Source organism: Symphalangus syndactylus, chromosome 18 (genome assembly GCF_028878055.3).
Source record: "Symphalangus syndactylus isolate Jambi chromosome 18, NHGRI_mSymSyn1-v2.1_pri, whole genome shotgun sequence".
Taxonomy (NCBI): Eukaryota; Metazoa; Chordata; class Mammalia; order Primates; family Hylobatidae; genus Symphalangus; species Symphalangus syndactylus.
Window position 1 is genome coordinate 77,418,872 of NC_072440.2, and position 18,650 is coordinate 77,437,521.

The 18,650-nt window shown below is 50.2% G+C and overlaps 1 protein-coding gene across 1 annotated transcript in view; it reads right to left on the minus strand.

The window, feature by feature from the left end:
* Positions 1–12,363: 12,363 nt before the first annotated feature.
* Positions 12,364–18,650, minus strand: part of SNX29 (sorting nexin 29) — a 409,777-nt gene continuing 403,490 nt past the window's right edge. The window contains exon 9 of the mRNA XM_063623811.1: positions 12,364–18,059. Within this exon, the coding sequence (XP_063479881.1) occupies positions 17,933–18,059 (127 nt within the window). The 3' untranslated portion in view covers positions 12,364–17,932. The remainder of the gene's footprint in view (positions 18,060–18,650) is intronic.

Genomic DNA, 18,650 nt, shown 5'->3' on the forward strand with positions numbered 1-18,650 from the left:
GCTCTGTCTCCTCTTTAGCGAGCCTTGGTCATCTCTATTTCCGTGTTCTCCCTTCTTAGAAGGGCTCTGGGCGTTAGATGGGAGGACCCACTCTAATTTAGTATGACTTGACCTTAATGTAACTAACTACATCTACAAAGACCCTATTTCCAAATAAGGTCAAATTCTGAAGTTCTAGGAGGACTTGGACTTTATGGGGACATTGATCAACACATGACAGGTATTGGATGTAGAGCAGATGGGACTTGCTGATGTGTTGGGTATCGTGGGAAGTGGGTGAAGGCAGAAGACTCAGGTGTGAGCTTGAAATGCTGGGTGGAGGCGCCTGTACCATCACGAAAGACTGAAGGAGCAGGGTGGGGGAGGCCTCAGGGTTTCTGCTTGAGCCGTGTTACATCTGAGATGCCTACGAGATACCTACATGGGAGAGTCGCGAGTGTATGGACAGTGTTGAAAGCAGCAGATAAAACTGGGAAAGGATGTAGACAGAGAAGGGGCCAAACACCGAGCCTTGAGCCCTTCACCTTGAGAGGTTTCCAAATGGAGGGAGAGACGGAAGTACAGCAGCCTTTGTGATCCTTCAAACAGGAACAAATGCAAGCTACGGTAACAACAGTCAGAAAAGGCAGATAAGGCTGGGCGTGGTGACTCACACCTGTAATCCCAGCACTTCGGGAGGCCGAGGTGGATGGATCACTAGAGGTAAGAAGTTCAAGACCAGACTGGCCAACATGGCAAAACCCCGTCTCTACTAAAAACACAAAAATTAGCCAGGCGTGATGGCACGTGCCTGTAATCGGGAGGCTGAAGCACAAGAATTGCTTGAACCGGGGAGGGAGAGGTTGCAGTGAGCTGAGATCGTGCCACTGCGCTCCAGCCTGCCTGGGTGATGGAGCGAGGCTCAGTCTTATTTTTTTTTTTCTCCATACATTACAGTTGTACTGCAGAGAGAAATCAAAATTATTTTCCATGCATTCATTTATCTTGATGGAGCAACCGACTCGAATTCACCTAACCATTTCATGCAGAACAGGGAAACGGTTCTGGTTTTCAAAGAACGAAAAAGCTGTGATGGCTACTCGCGCTGAAACAGGAGAATTGCTTGAACCTGGGAGGTGGAGGTAGCTGTGAGGCGAGATTGCTACACTGCACTCCAGTCTGGGTGACAGAGTGAGGCTCGGCGGGGCGGGGGAGTTACGATACTCAGCCTCAGAACATTTGTAGCCTTGGGTGGATGGGGATGTTGCTTTTGCTCTTCCTCATCAGAGTTAAGTAACCACAGGAGGGACATTTAGGGAAAGCCTGTCTTCAAAGGACACAGGACTCCCCTGGCACGGGATGTAGGGGCGTCCTAGATTTCTGCTACTATGAACACTTGTCTTTGGGGGCACAGTCTATGGGACGCTCTTCAGGGGATATGAGGGCAAGCTGAGGTCTCATGATCCAAGGAGGCTGGCTGGCTTTTTTTTTTTTTTTTTTTTTTTTTTTTTTTTTAAAAGATAGTCTTGCTCTGTTACACAAGCTGGACTACAGTGGCGTGATGATGGTTCACTGCAGCCTCAACCTCCCAGGGCCCAGGTAATCCTCGTAACTCAGCCTCACAAGTAGCTGAGACTACAGGCATGTACCACCACACCCAGCTGTTTATTTACTCTTAGTATTTTGTAGAGATGGTGTGTATGTTGTCCAGGCTGGTCTTGAACTCCTGGGCTCAAGCAATCCTCCTGCCTTGGCCTCCTAAAGTGCTGGGATTACAGATGTGAGCCACTGCACCCTACCCCAAGGAGGCTTTTGAGATCCAGATAAACCCCCATCCCCTGGTTCCAGTCCCAGTTCAGGGTCTGTAGCCACCTGAGCTGGGTTGTCTACCCAAGGCAGAGGCTTGGAAGACCAACATGTCACGCTCATCCACAGAGCAGCCGCTCAGGGGCCAGACATGAGGCACATGCAGCCATCACCGAGACACAGGTCAGTTTTGCCCTCAGCTGTTACAGCGCAGAGCCTAGGGCCTAGCTGGTGTCTTCACAGCCAGCCTGTCAGGGAAATCGCGTGGATGGCGGTGGGATAATGATGCCTTTTCACCGGGAGAGGGAGAGGAGCCAACAGCAAGTGAACGTTAATTAGTTCATTGATTCACTTAACTGAGTGTCTATTAAGTTCGGGCAGAGGTGAATAAAACCAACCCGGTCCCCTCCCCTCCCCTCCCCTCTACAGCCCTCTGGGTGATGCCGGGGTGTGCTCAAGTGTGCAGCCTGCCAAGAAGCTGAGCTGGGTGGGTTTTTAGTGTTTCTCCAGGAGCTGAGGAAGCAAAGCTGGCCGGGCTGAAGGCATGCACAGTTGCTGCCACCCAGACAGCCCCACCGGCGTTGGAGGACGGTGGCACAAGGGACCCAGGGTTGTCAACCTCTGGTGACTGGGTTTCACCACACTCAGTGCCTCTGTCACCCACGGTGATGATGCAGATGCTTGTGAGGCAGAAGATGTGGCTTCCCAGAGCTGCAGGCTGCGCTTGTGTCCCGGGGTGATAGCTTGTCAGGTCCCTGCAGGGGGAATGACACATTTCAAAGCCCGTGCACACAGGACTCACCTTGCTGTTCCCAGAACTCCTGGTTCCATAAAGAGCAAGAACACGGATTAACACTGTTCCTTAGGAGAGAAAGGGCTGGCAATGGAGCAGGCAGACCCGGCAGGAGGGTGGCTCATGGAGAAGTAAGGACGTCCACGTCATAACATAAAATTAGAAGAAACCAGTTTTTTTTCCCCTAGAAACTGCATGTCTTGGTTGAGGTGTTCATCTGTGTGCCCAGGATACCTTGGGGGGAGAGTCAGGTGTCCTGGGGAGGCAGCGGTGAGGCTGGGATACAGTGGTCCCCTGATCTCCCCCCTCTCCCATGCAACATGCTGTCCTTGAACTTAAGTTTATCTTCCAGTGCTGTGTGGCTTTGAGCACGTTTCACCACCTCTCTGGGCCTCAGGTTCATTCCAGCGTTGCTGTAAGTCTTGTAAGTGCTTTGAAGGGTAAACATGAAAGGCTTAGTAGCCCAGGACCTGGCACACAGTAAGTGCTCAATAAATAAAAATAATCACCATTAGCAATACAGGGTGTTCCTGAAGTAAGTTTGTGGGCCTCTGCCTGTCACAGTGGAACGATTTAATGGGACTATCCAGTCTCCACACCAAGGGGATGGGGCTGACCATCCATTGAGCACTTACTCTGTATGCTTGATGCTCCATCCTCTCATTTGTTCCACCTGACAACCCCATGAGGTGAGTAATGCTGTCGGTCCCATCTGACAAACAGGCCTCCGAGGAGAAGGGACCTGCTTGAGCCTGTCATTCCTGAGTCTTTCAGCTGCTTTTAGGGTTTCTTGGTTTCTATGTAATTTGCCTTCTCCAAGGCTTAGTTTGCCTGTTGGGGAAAATGGGGGTAGAGAATCCCTGCCTTATGGGACTGTGAGGGTTTTAAATAAGACAAGATGGCCAGAGGCTCGTCTCACTGGTGCCTTCATTGTCTGAGACGTTTCTGGCTCCTTGGGTTGTGCCCCAGGCATCTTGCCATGGACCAGGACCGGGGTCAGAGCAGAGAAAGTGGAAGAATGACCTAGGGAAAGAGTGAGGCATTGAACAACAACTGTTTTTGCAGATGTGAGAAGACCTTTAGGAATGCTTGCTTGAGGACAAACGGTGTACTGAGCACTCTATATATCTTACTCATTTAATACAATCACCAGCAGGAAGGTCATTTTCCAGATTGAAGACACTAAGGCTGAGAGAGGTTGATAGACAAGGTTCAGCTCCTATAGCCAGGTAGGGCAGAGCTGGGCCTGGGCCTTGGTAGGAGACCCCCCACCTTTTGCCGTTGACTCTTTTGCCACATTTGGTGCCTGTTTTGTTTTGTGGTTTTTACTTGTTTTTTTTCTTTTTTTGAGACAGTCTGTTGCCCAGGCTACAGTACAATGGCATGCTCTTGGCTCACTGCAACCTCCGCTTCCTGGGTTCAAGCAATTCTCCTGCCTTAGCCTCCTAAGTAGCTAGGATTACAAATGTGTAACACTGCCTGGCGAACTTTTCTGAGTAGACACAGGGTTTCACCATGTTGGCCAGGCTGGTCTCCAACTCCTGACCTCAGGTGATCTGCCTGCCTCGGCCTCCCAAAGTGCTGGGATTACAGGCGTGAGCCACTATGTCTGGCCAGTCAGAGCCTTTCCATGCGTGAGCTTGCAAGGGGTTCCGTTCTTTCATCTGATTTTTATGGTCTGAATATAGTGTTTGAGAGGGTGGCCCTGGGGAATTGTGAAGCGCTGGCTGTGTCATTAGAGGGAAACCCCCTTTGCAGGGGGCTGGCTTCATGGAGGAGCCCTCCCACCTCCCCGGGGTACCTATTCCACCTCCCCAGGTACCTATTCCACCTCCCCATGGACGGCCAGCATATCTCAGAACTCACGTGGTCCAGGGCTGTCTTGGGTGGTAACTACCATCTATTCTCCGTGTGATCAAAAAGTTGACCTCTTGCCATGAGCTGCTGAACAGCCCTGTGATAAATGTTACCTTGTTGGACTTAAAATCTCCAGCAAACTTGGTTGGCCATCTCAACTGGTGTCAGACCCAGCTAATGGCACAGGATAGGAAAACAATCCCATGTTTCTTTCACCATCTTCCTAGCTGCCCTTTCACTCAGTGGTCAGGGCTAAGATTTTGAGATGGAGAAAAGCTTGGGTTTGATCAGTAATGCTGTGTCACAGCTGCGGGCATGTGGGCAAGCTTCTTGCCTCTGGGCTTCAATAATCTCATCTGTGAAATCGGGGTGATTAAGGATTTTACTGTGGTAAAATACATGTAACATAAACAGTCTCATCTGAACTATTTGTGAGTGTGCTGTTTTGTGGTATTCGGTACATTCATGTCATTATGCAGCTGACACTGTCGTCCATCTCCACAACTCCATCTTCCCAAACTCCACACCCATTTAACATGAACTTCTCATCTCCCCTCCAACCCCTGGCCACTGGCACTCTACCTTCTCTCCCTAGGAATTTGACTCTTCTAGGAAATGCCATTAAGTGTAATACAGATTTGCCCGTTCTTTGTGATTGGTTTATTTCAGTCAGCATAATGTGCTCGCGTTAGTCCGTTCTCACGTTGCTATAAAGAACTGCCTGAGGCCGGGCACGGTGGCTCCATACCTGTAATCTCAGTACTTTGGGAGGCCAAGGTGGGTGGATCACCTGAGGTCAGGAATTTGACAGCAGTTTGACCAACATGGTGAAACCCCATCTCTACTAAATACAAAACATTAGCTGGGCATGGGGGCATGCACCTGTAATCCCAGCTACTCGGGAGGCTGAGGCAGGAAAATCGCTTGAACCCAGGGGAGGTGGAGGTTGCAGTAAGCTGGGCTTGTGCCACTGCACTCCAGCCTGGGCAACAGTGAGACTCAGTCTCAAAAAAACCCCAACTACCTGAGACTGGCTAGTTCATAAAGGAAAGAGATGTAATTGACCACAGTTCTGCAGGCTGTACAGAAAAGCATGGCTGGAAGGCCTCAGGAAGCTTACAGTCATGGCAGAAGTTGAAGGGGAAGCAGGCACATCTCAGCCTGGTGGAGTTAGAAAAGACAGTGAAGCGGGAGGTGGTACACTTTTGAATGACCAGATCTCGTGAGAACTGTCTCACTATCATGAGAACAAGAGGGAAATCGGTTCCCATGATCCAATCAGCTCCCACCAGCTCGCTCCCGCAATACTGGGGATTACAATTCAACCTGAGACTTGGGTAGGCACACAGAGCCAAACCATATCTAGTCCTTAAGGCTTACCCATGTGTAAGCATTCCCTTCATTTTTCAGGCTGAGCACTCCTCCCTTGTGTGGAAAGAGCCAGTGTTGTTGGACCCATTCATCAGGATGATGATTTTTAGGACGTCGAGAGACCATGTCCTGTTTTTGCTGCAGGAAATGCAACCTAAATCCTTTAAGATAACCTCAAACTCTGAATTCTTTTTTCCTCCAACTTTTAGGTTCAGAGGTGTAGGTTTGTTACGTGGGTAAATTCGGTGTCAGAGGCGTTTGGTGTACGGATTATTTTGTCACCCAGTAATAAGCCCAGTCCCTGAGGGGTGGTTTTACAACCTCCAAGGAGGCCTCAGTGTCTGTTGTTCCCTTTTTTGTGTCCATTTGTAGTTGATGTTTAGTTTCTGCTTTTAAGAACATGTGGTATTTGGTTTTCTGTTCCTGCATTAATTCTCTTAGGATAACGGCCTCTAGTTGCATTCATGTTGCTGCACAGGAAGTGATTTTTGTTATGGCTGGGTAGTATTTCATAGTATTCCATGGTACCACATTTTCTATGTACCATGTTTTCTTTATCCAATCCACCATTGATGGGGAACCTAGCTGGATTTCTTGTCTTTGCTGTTGTAAATTTTTTAGGTACCTTCAGTATCATCACAGATGACACATGTCTCCTGACAGTGCACTTTGTTCTAGGTATTTGAAACACCTTTCCTAATTACCCCTCTCCAGGCCTATCTCATTCTTCATGGATCTCGGGGCTCAGTGTAGGGCTGGCATGGAGAGGGGTGGTAGGGGGTGTGGAACACCTGGCTGCCATGATGCTGGCCACACTGCCTCCCTCAGCTGACCACTGGTGGCCCATTTCGAGGAGTCACTGGATGCTCGTGTTAGCCCTGTGGTTGGTACTTAAAGGGTGACATCTAGAAGGAACATTAGTTCCCTGCCTTTTTTGGCTTCTGGAGGCTGCCTGCATTCCCTGGCTTTGAAGGCCTTTCCTCCATCTGCCAAGCCAGCAGGGTGGCATCTTGAAGTCTCATACTGTCCCTTGTCTCCCTCCTTCTGCCATCACGTCTCCTCCTGACTCTGCCAAGGAGTCTTCTGATGCCACTGGGCTGCTTAGATGATCGGGATCATCTTCCTGTCTGCAGATCCTCCAGTTAATCTCATCTGCAAAGGCCCTTGCACCATGTGTATTGCTTCCTGGAGCTGCTGTCATGAGTGACCATAAGATGGTGGCTCAAAACAAATGTATTCTTTTAGTTCTGCAGGCCAGAGGTCTGAATTCAAGGTGTCAGCAGCGCTGGCTCCTTCTGGGGGCTCTGAGGGCAGGTGTCCCGTGCCCCTCTTCTGGCCTCTAGTGGTTGCCGGCACTCCTGGACGGGCCTTGGGTTGTAGCTGCCGCAACCTAGTCCCTGCCTGTCTTCACATGCTGTCTTCCCTCTGTGTCCAGATTTCCCTGTCGGCCAGGGACACCAGTCACTGGATTGGTACCTACTCAAATGCAGTGTGACCTCATCTTGATGACATTTGCAAAGACCCTGTTTCCAAATAAGGCCACGCTCAGGTTCTAGGCAGGCATGAGTTTTGGGGGACACTGTTCAACCCACTGCCCCTTGTAAGGTCATACATTCACAGGTGCCGGGGATTCGGGTGTGGATGTGTTTGGGGCCGTTGTTGGGTCTGTCAGAGATGACATCTCACAGATGTATGGGGATTCTAGGAAAAACAGTCCACATGGAGAATCTGGGCCACTTCGGCGTGTCTGTCAGTCATCAAGGCTCATAGAGGTCTAGCTTCGTGCACAATGATGCCTCAATTACCCGTCCCTTACGTGCACATGGGAAAGAATCCTCAGAATTTTCAGCTATAGGTGTGGGGCATTTATTAGGGCAGGCTTTGAGGCCACTCTCAGGGCAAGTTTATATGACAGCCCCCCACATGCCTGCCCCTTCATAGTAGATTTTAGGGTTCAGTTTTGAGACGGGGGCTTGCTGTGTTGCTCAGGCTAGAATACAGTGGCGTGACCACAGCTCATGGCAGCCTTTGCCTCCTAGGCTCAAGTGATCCTCCCATCTCAGCCTCCTCAGGAGCTGGGACACAGGCATGTGCCAGCATACCCGGCTTGTGTGTGTGTGTGGTCTTTTTTTTGTAGAGATGAAGTCTTACTGTGTTGCCTAGGCTGGTCTCTAATTCCTGGGCTCAATTGATCCAACCCACCTTGGCCTCCAAAAGTGCTGGGGTTGCAGGTGTGAGCCACTGCACCCAGCCAATACTTCTTAAAGCATTGTCTGCCATGGGAGAGGTCACCAGGAGCAGGGCAAGGCAGGAGTCCTCTGGAGGGTTGTGATCAAGTGAGTGACCCAAACCAATGTTAAAGGTCGCAGTGGGTGCTACGTGTAGGGAGCCTGAATGACAGTGTGTTGGCATGGGGGGTGACTGGGGAGGACAGTGGCACCCATATCATGAGAGGCAATGGCAGCTCTGACCATGGTGGTGAGACATGGAGGGTGCTGGAAGCAGTCTAATCTAGATCTATTTCAGGGGTGGAGCCAAGGGCAATAGTGCACCTTACTTGTCTTGCTCTTTGCTGTATGCCTGGCAACTGGTATACAGTAGTGCCTGTTTCTTATGGGAGTGAATAAATAGGAACCTGGTCAATTAGGAGTTAGGGAACAGGAAGAGGCGAGGACTGGTGTCCTGCACAGCTGCTAAGATGGAACCCCTACTTCCTCAGCTGGGGAGTCACGGGTAGGAGCAGTTTTGGGGCAGAAAACGAGATGCCTTTTAGTTGGGTTTGAGATGCTCATGAAGTGATGCAAATGGAGTCTTGGTTAGGCAGCCAGACATGAGGCTGACATAGGTTTGGGAGTTGATGGTCTACAGAGCTCTGTTGCCCAATACGAGAAGACACCAGTCATACAGGATACTGAGCACTCGAGATGCAGCTCATCTGAGCAGAGCTGTGCAGTGCATAAAATAATACACTGGTTTGCAGACTTATGTTTTGCATTTTTGGGTATTATCAATAAGTTTCAAAAGGATTGCATGTTGAAATGACAATGTCTTAGATGTATCGGGTTAAATGAAATACACTATTAGAATTTTCACCTGCGTTTTAAAAATATTAATGGGGCTAATAGAATTTGTTTCTGTGAAACAGGATCTTGCTCTGTTGCCCAGGCTGGAATGCAGTGCTGTGATCACTGCTCACTTGCAGACTTGAACTTCTGGGCTCAGGTGATCTACCTGTCCTGGCCTCCTGAGTAGCTGGGAAGACAAGAGCATGCTACCATATGTGGCTACTTAAACTGAGCCGGGCACGGTGGCTCTTGCCTGTAATCCCAGAACTTTGGGAGGCCGAGGTGGGTGCATCACGAGGTCAGGAGATGGAGACCATCCTGGCTAACATGGTGAAACCCTGTCTCCAGTTTAAAAGAAAAAAAAAAAAAAAAAGCCAGGCATGGTGGCAGGCACCTGTAGTCCCAGCTACTTGGGAGGGTGAGGCAGGAGAATGACATGAACCCGGAAGGCAGAGGTTACAGTGAGCCGAGATGGCGCCACTGCACTCCAGCAAGGGCGACAGAGCAAGACTCTCTCTCAAAAAACAAAAAAAACCTTGTTAGAGACGTTTTGCTATGCTGCCCAGGCTGGTCTTGAATACCTGGCCTCAAGCTGTCCTCCTGTTTCGGCCTCCCAAAGTGCTGGGATTACAGGTCTGAGCCACGGTAGCTGGCTGAAAATTTTCAATGGCATACATGGCTCACATGGTATTTGTTGGACAGCGCTGGTGGAGGTGGCATTGGGGGGGTCACTTAGGATGGTGCAGGACAGGAACAGCAGCCTGAAGACTGTGCTGAGGTCCCTTCACGTTCCCCTAAGTGTGGCCTCCTGATTTAATGCCCACGGCAATGCATCTGTGGGGTTCCTGGCATGGTGCCCCATCCCCCCCCCCCCAGACAAATGGTTACACACTGCCTCCATCTGTGATAGCCCCCAGCAGCCTTTGCCCAGCTGGGCTTTTTAAGGCCCACCTGCAACAATGCCCTTCAGGCGGCCCTGATTGGGAACTTACTTTATGCCTGGATTCTCATCCCAGGAGCCTTTCGTTTCTCTGTTACCATAACTGGGTTAAAAATGTTGACTATTTTGTTGTAGGGTTTGATTATTGAAGCCAGTGTAAATTATTTGGGAGGTGTGGGGGCAGTGTAGACTTTCTTGCCATCCTTTAGGTCTCAGCTTAAGTCACTTTGGCCAGCCAGGTGTGGTGGCTCACACCTGTAATCCCAGTATTTTGGAGGCTGAGGTGGGCGGATCACTTGAGGTCAGGGTTCGAGACAAGCCTGACCAACATGGAAAAACTCTGTCTCTACTAAAAACGTAAAATATTAGCCAGGGGTGCTGTGCTGGTGCATGCCTGTAATCCCAGCTACTCGGGAGGCTGAGGCAGGAGAATCGCTGGAACCTGGGATTGTCCAGTGGCTAATCAGAGACCTTCACTGACCCTAGTCACCATGCTACAGGCTTCTTTTCTGAGTGTGGCTTTTGCTTGGATGTCTCCAAACATGTAGGCCAGTGAGCGGCATATGGTACAGTGTTTGACAAATGTTAACCTGCCCTTCATTACCTGCCAGATCTCGGCTCTTTCCAACCCTCACCTTCCCCTCAAGACCAAATCAATCAGGTCTCTTAAAATTGCTCACTGCTTTTTTTTTCTTCACAGTTTTTTAGTCTGGTGTAATGGCTCATGCCTGTAATCTCAGCACCTTGGTAGCCCAAGGCAAGATAATTACTTGAGCCCAAGACTGTGAGACCAGCCTGGGCAACATAATGGGACCCTGTCTCTACCCACCCTCTAAAAAAAAAAAAAAAAAAGTAAAAATTAGGCATGCATGGTGGAGGTGCACCCGTGGTCCCAGCTATGCGAGATGCTGAGATGGGAGGATGGCTTGAGACCGGGAGGGCCATGCTGCAGTGAGACATTGCACCACTGAACTCCAGCCTGAGCCACAGAGTGTGAGACCTGTCTCCCAAAAAACACCTTTCAACTGTTTACGGTATCTGAGCTTATGTCTCACTGGTTTAATCAGAATATATTAGGCTATGCTGCAGTAACAAACGGCAATATTCCAGTGGCTGGACCCACCGAAGCCGCCTCTTGGCACTCTCCACTTGACTACACAGCCCTCTGTGTGGTGACTCAGGATCCAGGCTGATGCCATCTTATGATTCCACTAGCTTAGTCTGTGGCCCCCAAGGAGGGGCTGAGAGTTGTGCCCCAACTCCTAAGTGCTTCAACCTGGGGAAGTTACCTGTCACTGCCGTTTGGGACTGAGCACATGGTCACAGCCGACAAAGGGGCCTGGGAAGTGGCAGGTAAGGAAGGCAGCACGTGGAAACTTGGTGATGAGTGAATGTGACAGTCGCCCACTAGGGATTTACTTCGTGGGAGTGTGAATTGTCAACCCAAGAGGTTAATAACAGGCACTATATAGATAGAAACCAAAGTTAACTTTATTCGGAGCCAAGTTTGAGGACGATAGCCCAGGAACAGAGACTTAGTGGAAACCGAGAAGCTTGGACTGGGCAATGAAACAGAGGTGATTTTCTTAAAACTGATTGGAAAGGTGGGACAACTCAAGGGAAGGGGGGCTTCCACGTCCTAGATAAGAGACACAGTGGCATTCTCGTGTGTGTGGTGTAGGTAGTTTTTTTGAGATAGTCTCACTTGTTGCCCAGGCTGGAGTACAGTGGTATGATCTCAGTTCACTGCAACCTCTGCCTCCAAGTTCAAGTGATTATTCCTGCCTCAGCCTCTCAAGTAGCTGGGATTACGGGTGCCCGCCACCACACCTAGGTAATTTTTGTATTTTTAGTAGAGACAAGGTTTCACTACGTTGGCCAGGCTTGTCTCAAACTCCTGAGTTCAGGTGATCCTCCCACCTTGGCCTCCCAAAGTGCTGGGATTACAGGTGTGAGCCACTGTGCTGCTTGCTGGCTGCATTCTTTTGTGTTTCTGATTAGCCTTTCCAAAGCAGGCAATCAGATATGCATTTATCTCGGTGAGTAGAGGTGTGACTTTAAATAGAGTGGGAGGCAGTTTGGCCCTAAGCAGCTCGCAACTTGACTTTTCCCTCTAGTGATTTGGGGACCCCAAGATTTATTTTCCTTTCACAGTATATACGGTAAAATAAGTACGAAGACCTCTTAGGGGTCTGCAGAGGGATGACTGAGTCTCTCCTGCTTTGGCCCTTCATCGGATGGGCGCCCGTTGCACAGCAGTGAAATAGCTGATGAACTCCAGCGTCACTGCCCAGGGTTCAGATTTCGTTCATAGGCTTAGTTGCTATTACCTGTATGTCTGTTTATTATACGGGTGAATACATATGTACCTGTACTGAGGAGTGTTTTTTTCTGTATGAAATTTTAATTCTTCATTGCCAGGTTACCTAGATGTGCCTAATATAATTAACTGAAAATGAGATTTTGTTCCATTTCAATTCGGTTGATCACACGTATATTAAAAGTTTACCTCAATCTGTAGTTGTTGAAAAAGAACTGAGACAGAGACCATCCACTGAAGTATCTAATTTATAAAATGTCACAATTTTTGTCATTGTGAAGAGGTTTATCTCAACCAGGTTGTAACAAAATTTCCACAGCTTATTCCAAAAGAAAATCTTAATACAAGAGATCTTAAAAAATTAAACACATTTGTTTAAAAATCCTATTATGTAAACCTTAACATAAGAGGGTAGTTAAGATACTACAGGTTTCAGGGCGTTTCCACAGACTTCTAGACCTTCTGTACACACAGACTATCATAGACTAGATACGCAGCCCGCTTACCCCAAGAAGGCTCACTGGGAGCCGATCATGGGCGCCCCCTAGTGGGGTTACCATTGCTCCTCCATTCAAAAGACTCGCTTCTCTAAGAAGTCGGTGTCAGGTGAGTAAGCGTTCTACCTGACGGCTAAGCCAGGGATGAAGAGAGGCCGACATTCTTCTTAGGATGAATCCTGGATAATAAAAATTCTAAGTAGCTCTACCCCCATCCCCTTCACTCCGGGAAATTAATAGTTTCTGGGGTCACTTATTGTTTAGTTGAGCTGGGTGCAAATGTACGATCCACCATTGTGTGTGCTTCTGTCCTCAGTTCCAATTCTTACAAGGGCATCCTCTGTCTTTCCTACACTGACAGTGGTTTCCCTTGCTGTTCATGGAGACCGGTGGCAGAGCTGAACAAATTTGAGGGGAAGTGGGGGAAGCCTGGGTGAGTGGTTTTCTGATTAGGATGGGAAAACATTTATGCACCACCAAGAACCAAATCCCTGGGCCCTTAAACCACCCGTGGTGAATCTAGAATCTTCTGCCAGCAGGGCTGCTCATTCATGTCATAGGCTCAACCATCTTTTAAGGAAGCCAGATTTTTTTCACTTCTCTATAGAAACTAGCTATAAGGAAGGATATGCAACTTGCTTGCTGGGATTCAGAAGTAAGTGTGTGCTCCATGACAGAACTCAGAGTACCCAAATTGGGCCCATAAGATGGCAATGGCTCATGGCTAGAGTGAGGAATACCAGAGATGACTGATCCAGGTGCGTTTCAACAACCATGGGATGAACAGTGGGATCCGGTCTGCCCAGAGCCGGGAGACCCTGGATGCTACCCTCTTATTCCTATTGACCCAGGAGCTGAAGCTTTAGGAACATAAATCAAGATTGTATATTAGAAAAACATGAAGATGAACTTTTTTGGCACAGAAATGTGAGATATACAGTGCTACAACTGTGCAAAATTAGCATGGAAGCCAATCTGAAAACAGCAAATATTTAACAGTAGCTTTAATGAATTAATGCACAATATTTTGAAAAATGTTACCATTGACCTTGTGCATAAGCAGATGCCTGCCTTCCAGAAACACTCCACATCTGCCGTGATTCCGAGAGAGATGCCAAGGCAGAGGCAAGACAATCATTACTTTTGGGGCTGAAACCCGGGCACGAGGCTGCCCCTTCTGGGATGCCTCCTAGCCAGTCTGATGTACTGGGGAAGGAGTGAGGCGGGAGTCTTGAGCTGAAAACCCAGCACACCCTTTGCCATCAGTTCTGTGCCAAGGCTGGAACATGCTTCTGGAGTGCAGGGCCTCTCCCGTATGTATGGGTGCTGCAGCTCACATAGGAGCTTGGCTGAGGAATGAAGGATGGATTACTGGGGGTGGTTGGAGGGGAGGGGGCTCACTGGGTGCCCAGAGAACATGGCTGGGCCTCCCTGTGAGGGGCCAGATGGAGTTGCAGCCCCATGGGGGCTTGAGCAGGTGGGGCAGGAAAGCCGAGACCCAGAACCCCAAGAACTGGTCCTGAGGGTGTGCAAATCGTCCCATGCACACCCAAGAGAGGCAGCCACTGCTCGCCTGGGCCACAGAGCCCTGGCTCAGGGTGTTAGGATATAAGCTGCCTCCAGAAGGCAGAGCCTGCTGTGCATCAACCAGGCAGGCTGGCGGGTTTCACTCCTGTTTCCAATCCCAGGTTGTGGTCACTGGCCCCAGTGCCTGTTGGTTGTATCAGCTACAGCCATACTATCAATGTGCCTGGTGTAAACGACTTTCAGGCGCCTCTGCTTTCTAAAGCACAATAACTACCTGCCATGGTTCTAAAAAAAATTACATGGTTAACAAAGAATTCATCTTATAAGCCCTAAGGTATGAAGCAGAGCCAAGGGCTGTGATCAGACCCAGTCCACATCCCTCCCCTTCCTAGATCTTGCAAGATGGCACCCTCGTTTACAACTCGACTGGATGATCCCTTTTGTAGCCAGCATGTCCCTAGATGCAATGGTGACTGGATGTGAAGATGGCTACCACTATGGACTATAAGAGCCTCTTCCCTGAAAGTGTCTTCCTCCACCAGGGCCTGCCGGTAGAGAAATGCTGGGGGCTTTGAATCCAAGCTCCACACTCTAAAATGGCTTGCCAGCAATGTCACTGGAGCATACCACCAAGTGCAAATCAAAGAAGCTGGAATTTCAGACTGATTCCAGGAAGAGAAGCAGAGAAGGTTCTGTCTCAGGTCAGGAGTGGAGGGCTGGGCTAGGTTTCTAGCAGCCTTTAACCTCCCTTCCTTAGAAGCTTTTGTTCTCTTAAGGAGAGACACCTCTGCCCAGCCCTACCTTTCCTGAGTGGCCTTTCATCTGGGGGAGAAAAAAAATGTGAAAGATGGAACCTGGTGATGTTCTGTTTGAGCCACAGCAGGCCATGAAGAGAGAAAGGATTCGGTGTAGATTCTTCCTCCCAGCAGAGGTGGTCCCAGAAATCCAAGGCCCTTGAGAGAAAGGTGGGTTCCCTTGGTTCCTCCCGATTGGCGGGGAGGGGGGCTTTTGTTCTCCGATGCTGACTTTGAAACCCCCGAGTAATCTTGGAAGGAGACAGTTGTGAGGTGCAAGCAATCCTTTCTGTAGGGGTGTCTTTGCCACTGATGGATAGCTCACGGGCTGAGCCAGCCCTCAGAATTGAATCCAGGCTGAGGGGCAGATGATGACAGATTTACAGGGGGTGGAATTTGGGCACCAGGTTCCAGCCACAATCCTGCTAGGCCTGGGTGTTTGTGCCCCGTTACTCCAGGAACCGGGAACCCTGTGAGAGTTGTCTGTTTCCCTGAAGTTCATCGCACTGTACTAGAGAGCAAGACGGGGTTCTGAGCAGCAGAATGGACCCACTCCTTCCAGAACATTCTATGGGATTTCAAAGCGAAGGCTTCGGGGAGCTGCTGTTATGTGCTGGTCACCAGCATTTGAGTGAAAATGGGATGCTCTGGATCTGGGAGATGACTCTAGGGTCTGTACATGATCACGGGAGAGGTACCAGGGGCATGCTCTCCCCATTTGGGAGGGCAGGGCAAGTTTTTTGTGAATAATTCAGCATTATAAAATGGGGAGGCAGTTTCTCCCACTCGTTCAATATTAGCTGAGAGCATACTTATTTCTCATGGGTTAGCATCAGCTCTGGGGGACACTTTTTTGCATTGTTAACATGTGCAGAATGTCCAAGGTGCTTCGTGGTGGGGTATCTGGAGAGGGCAAGACCCGATTCACATCCTGTGTTTTGGGGGCAGATGGCAGAAAAGGTGTGGGTCCTGAGCCTGGGCCCAGGGGAATGTAGGAGAATGGGACGTTCCTTTCTGTATCCAACAGAACGGGGAGATGACCTCCAGGGCATGTGCCTGGGCTAGGGAGGCACTCCTGAGACCAGCTCTGAGCTGGCAACAAACACTTCAAAATAACCGATGTGGCATAAACCCAACCTGAGGGGCCATGACATACAGCAGCTTGAGGTTTTAGACAGTTCCTGCCTCGGTCCGTTAGGGTCTCTATTTAGAGGCGCCAGCCCAGTGGGCCGATGTGTACTCCAGCCCTGGAATTTCAGATAAAGCATGTGTATTGTAGCAATGTTAGCAGGTGAGTGGGAGGGAGACCAGGTTGCCTTTCCAGGATGTCTTGAGTCTTGTACAGTTGCAAACTGACTGCAGGGTCCCCACCTCTATACACACACTGGCTCATTTGGTCTTGGGGGGCATGGCTCTTGGGGGGCATGGCTTACCTGGCCCCAGGTCCCCCTGGAAGTCATGTAGGCGGCCTCAGTCTGTCGGGAGGCTGTGTGTGTGATCTCAGCCTGCCTTAAAGGCCATGAACAATCTTCTTGCTACGAGGGGAACGCACAGTATACACCTTCCAGATGATTATCTGTAGAGATTTCCTTGACCCAGGAGATGCTCCGTGCTCACCTGGGCAGTTGACATTTTAAGCCACTGAGTTGAAGCAGGTCCCCAGGACAAGCCCATGGCTTGCCATCTAACCATCACCTTCCACCTGCTTCCGTCCTCAGGTTCCGCTGCGTCTCTGCCTCAGGTTAAGGCGGAACACACACACTGAAACTTGCATAGTCCATTACACGACCTCCTTCCTAGTTATTCTACCCCAGAAATGCAAACGGCCTCAACTGTGCTGAGCGTCTGAGGATGGCTCTCGTCCTGCGAGGTGCTCTGATGTGAGCTCACTGGAGGAGGAGCCACCGGGGGCTGCCCAGCTGCTGGTCCCCAACCTCCTCTCCACCTTCCAAGGCCCCTGTACTCTGAGAGCCACCCTGATGACATGGGAGGAACGGAGGACTCTGTCTTAGGGGATACAGAGTACTGTTCCCAAGGACAACGTGTGGGGGCAGATAGGATGGAAAATGTGTCTTTAGTTGAAACATGATCTGTTGAGTGCCCACACTGGGTCCAACTTCACAGACATGGAGCCTGGTTTGAAAACCATGGAACCTTCTGCAGTGGTTCCCTGAGCCAAGTCTCACGATTGTAGGACCAAGGCCACCTTGGACAGGGTGGATGACACTGGGTTACCGGGTTGCTGATGGCTGGGCCAGATGTCCGAGTCCCCCCCTGCCCAACTCCAAGCCTAGAGAGGGCCTAGGGTGGCTTCAGGCTACCGAAGGTAGTGGTCCTTCCTGAAGCCAGCCATGGTGAGGCAGGGGAATTTCTCTGAACTCAAATTACACATCACTAATGGCTCCTTGCCAAGACCACAGCACTATCCCTCTAGAGAAGTGAGCTGTGACAGTCCTGGGTGTCTAATGACCATTGGTGGAGAATGCAATGAAATGAACCAGACCCCCCTGCCAACGAAGCCAGCCGTCCCTAGGTTAGGCCAGGCAATGACCTTAAAAAGCAAAAGGAGAGGCTAACAGTCACTCTAGTCCCCATGTGGCAAAGAGTGGAGAGGCTGGCTCTGTAGGGGATCAGCTGTGCATCTCAGAGGCCACCCAGCCTGACCTGGTGGCCACCCTCCTGCCAGCCCTGAACTGCAGGAAAGTGAACAGCTCCTCCAGCCCAGGGCAGACCCCAGAAGCAGAAGGACCACGTGTCCCAGTCTGTCCAGCGAGGCACTGCCTTGCTCTCTGGGGTCACTAGACTGTGCGGTTCAAAGACTGACCAGTTTAATCAGGGTGTTGTGTAACTAGTGGGGATCGTGTGCTCTCAGGATCACCAGGTAGACGTGGTCCTCACGCCGCGGTTTAGGAGCCAGCGGCAGTGGCTGGGGTGAAGACAGCTGGCGCGATGCGTAGGGCCCGTGGCTGGGGTTCTGTCAAGGTCAGAGATCGCCGCTCTGGGGCTCCACGTTGCGCGGCTCCCGGGGCTGACCTCGGGAGAGTTTGGGGAAGCGGGAAGCCGCTTTGGGCCGGCTGCTGTTCACAGGTTCTCCGGGTGGGGTGATGTCGCTGAAAGACCAGGGAAAGAAGCGGATTAAGTCTGGGGTTGAAATGCAAATGACCACAGGCCGGGAAAAGGGCCAGGTGTGGGGCAGGAGGTATCACGTCGGGAACTGTGACCGGCCTATGGGAGCCACCTCTGACAAGTGCCACCTGGAGAAATGAAAAACCTGTATTACATAAACTTTCCATGTTTAACAGCACTCTGAGGCTCCAAGCTTGACTGTGATTCTGAGCTAGCTCATGGTACCACTGTTCTGGTCTGCATTTGAAGGCTACGAAGGAATGTCGTAGGCAGTTTTCTTCCCCATGTTTTCCTTGATTTTTCAGCAAAAGTATGCTTCCTTGTGGAACTGATCCTAAGAAAATACTCAGGCTCTAGGCTAGGGTCTAGTTATAACATTGTTGGGCATAGTATCGTGTTTAAGAGCCAGGAACAATGGAAGATAGCACCAAAAAGGGGACACCGATCCTGGTTCTGAAGCAACACAAAGGGGAACACACAGTAGCACACCATGTGTGGGTTCCAGGGCATGGGTCTGGATTGTGGGAGGCCCCCGGCACATTTTTGAGGGGACAGGGTACAGGCCAGGAGGCTGC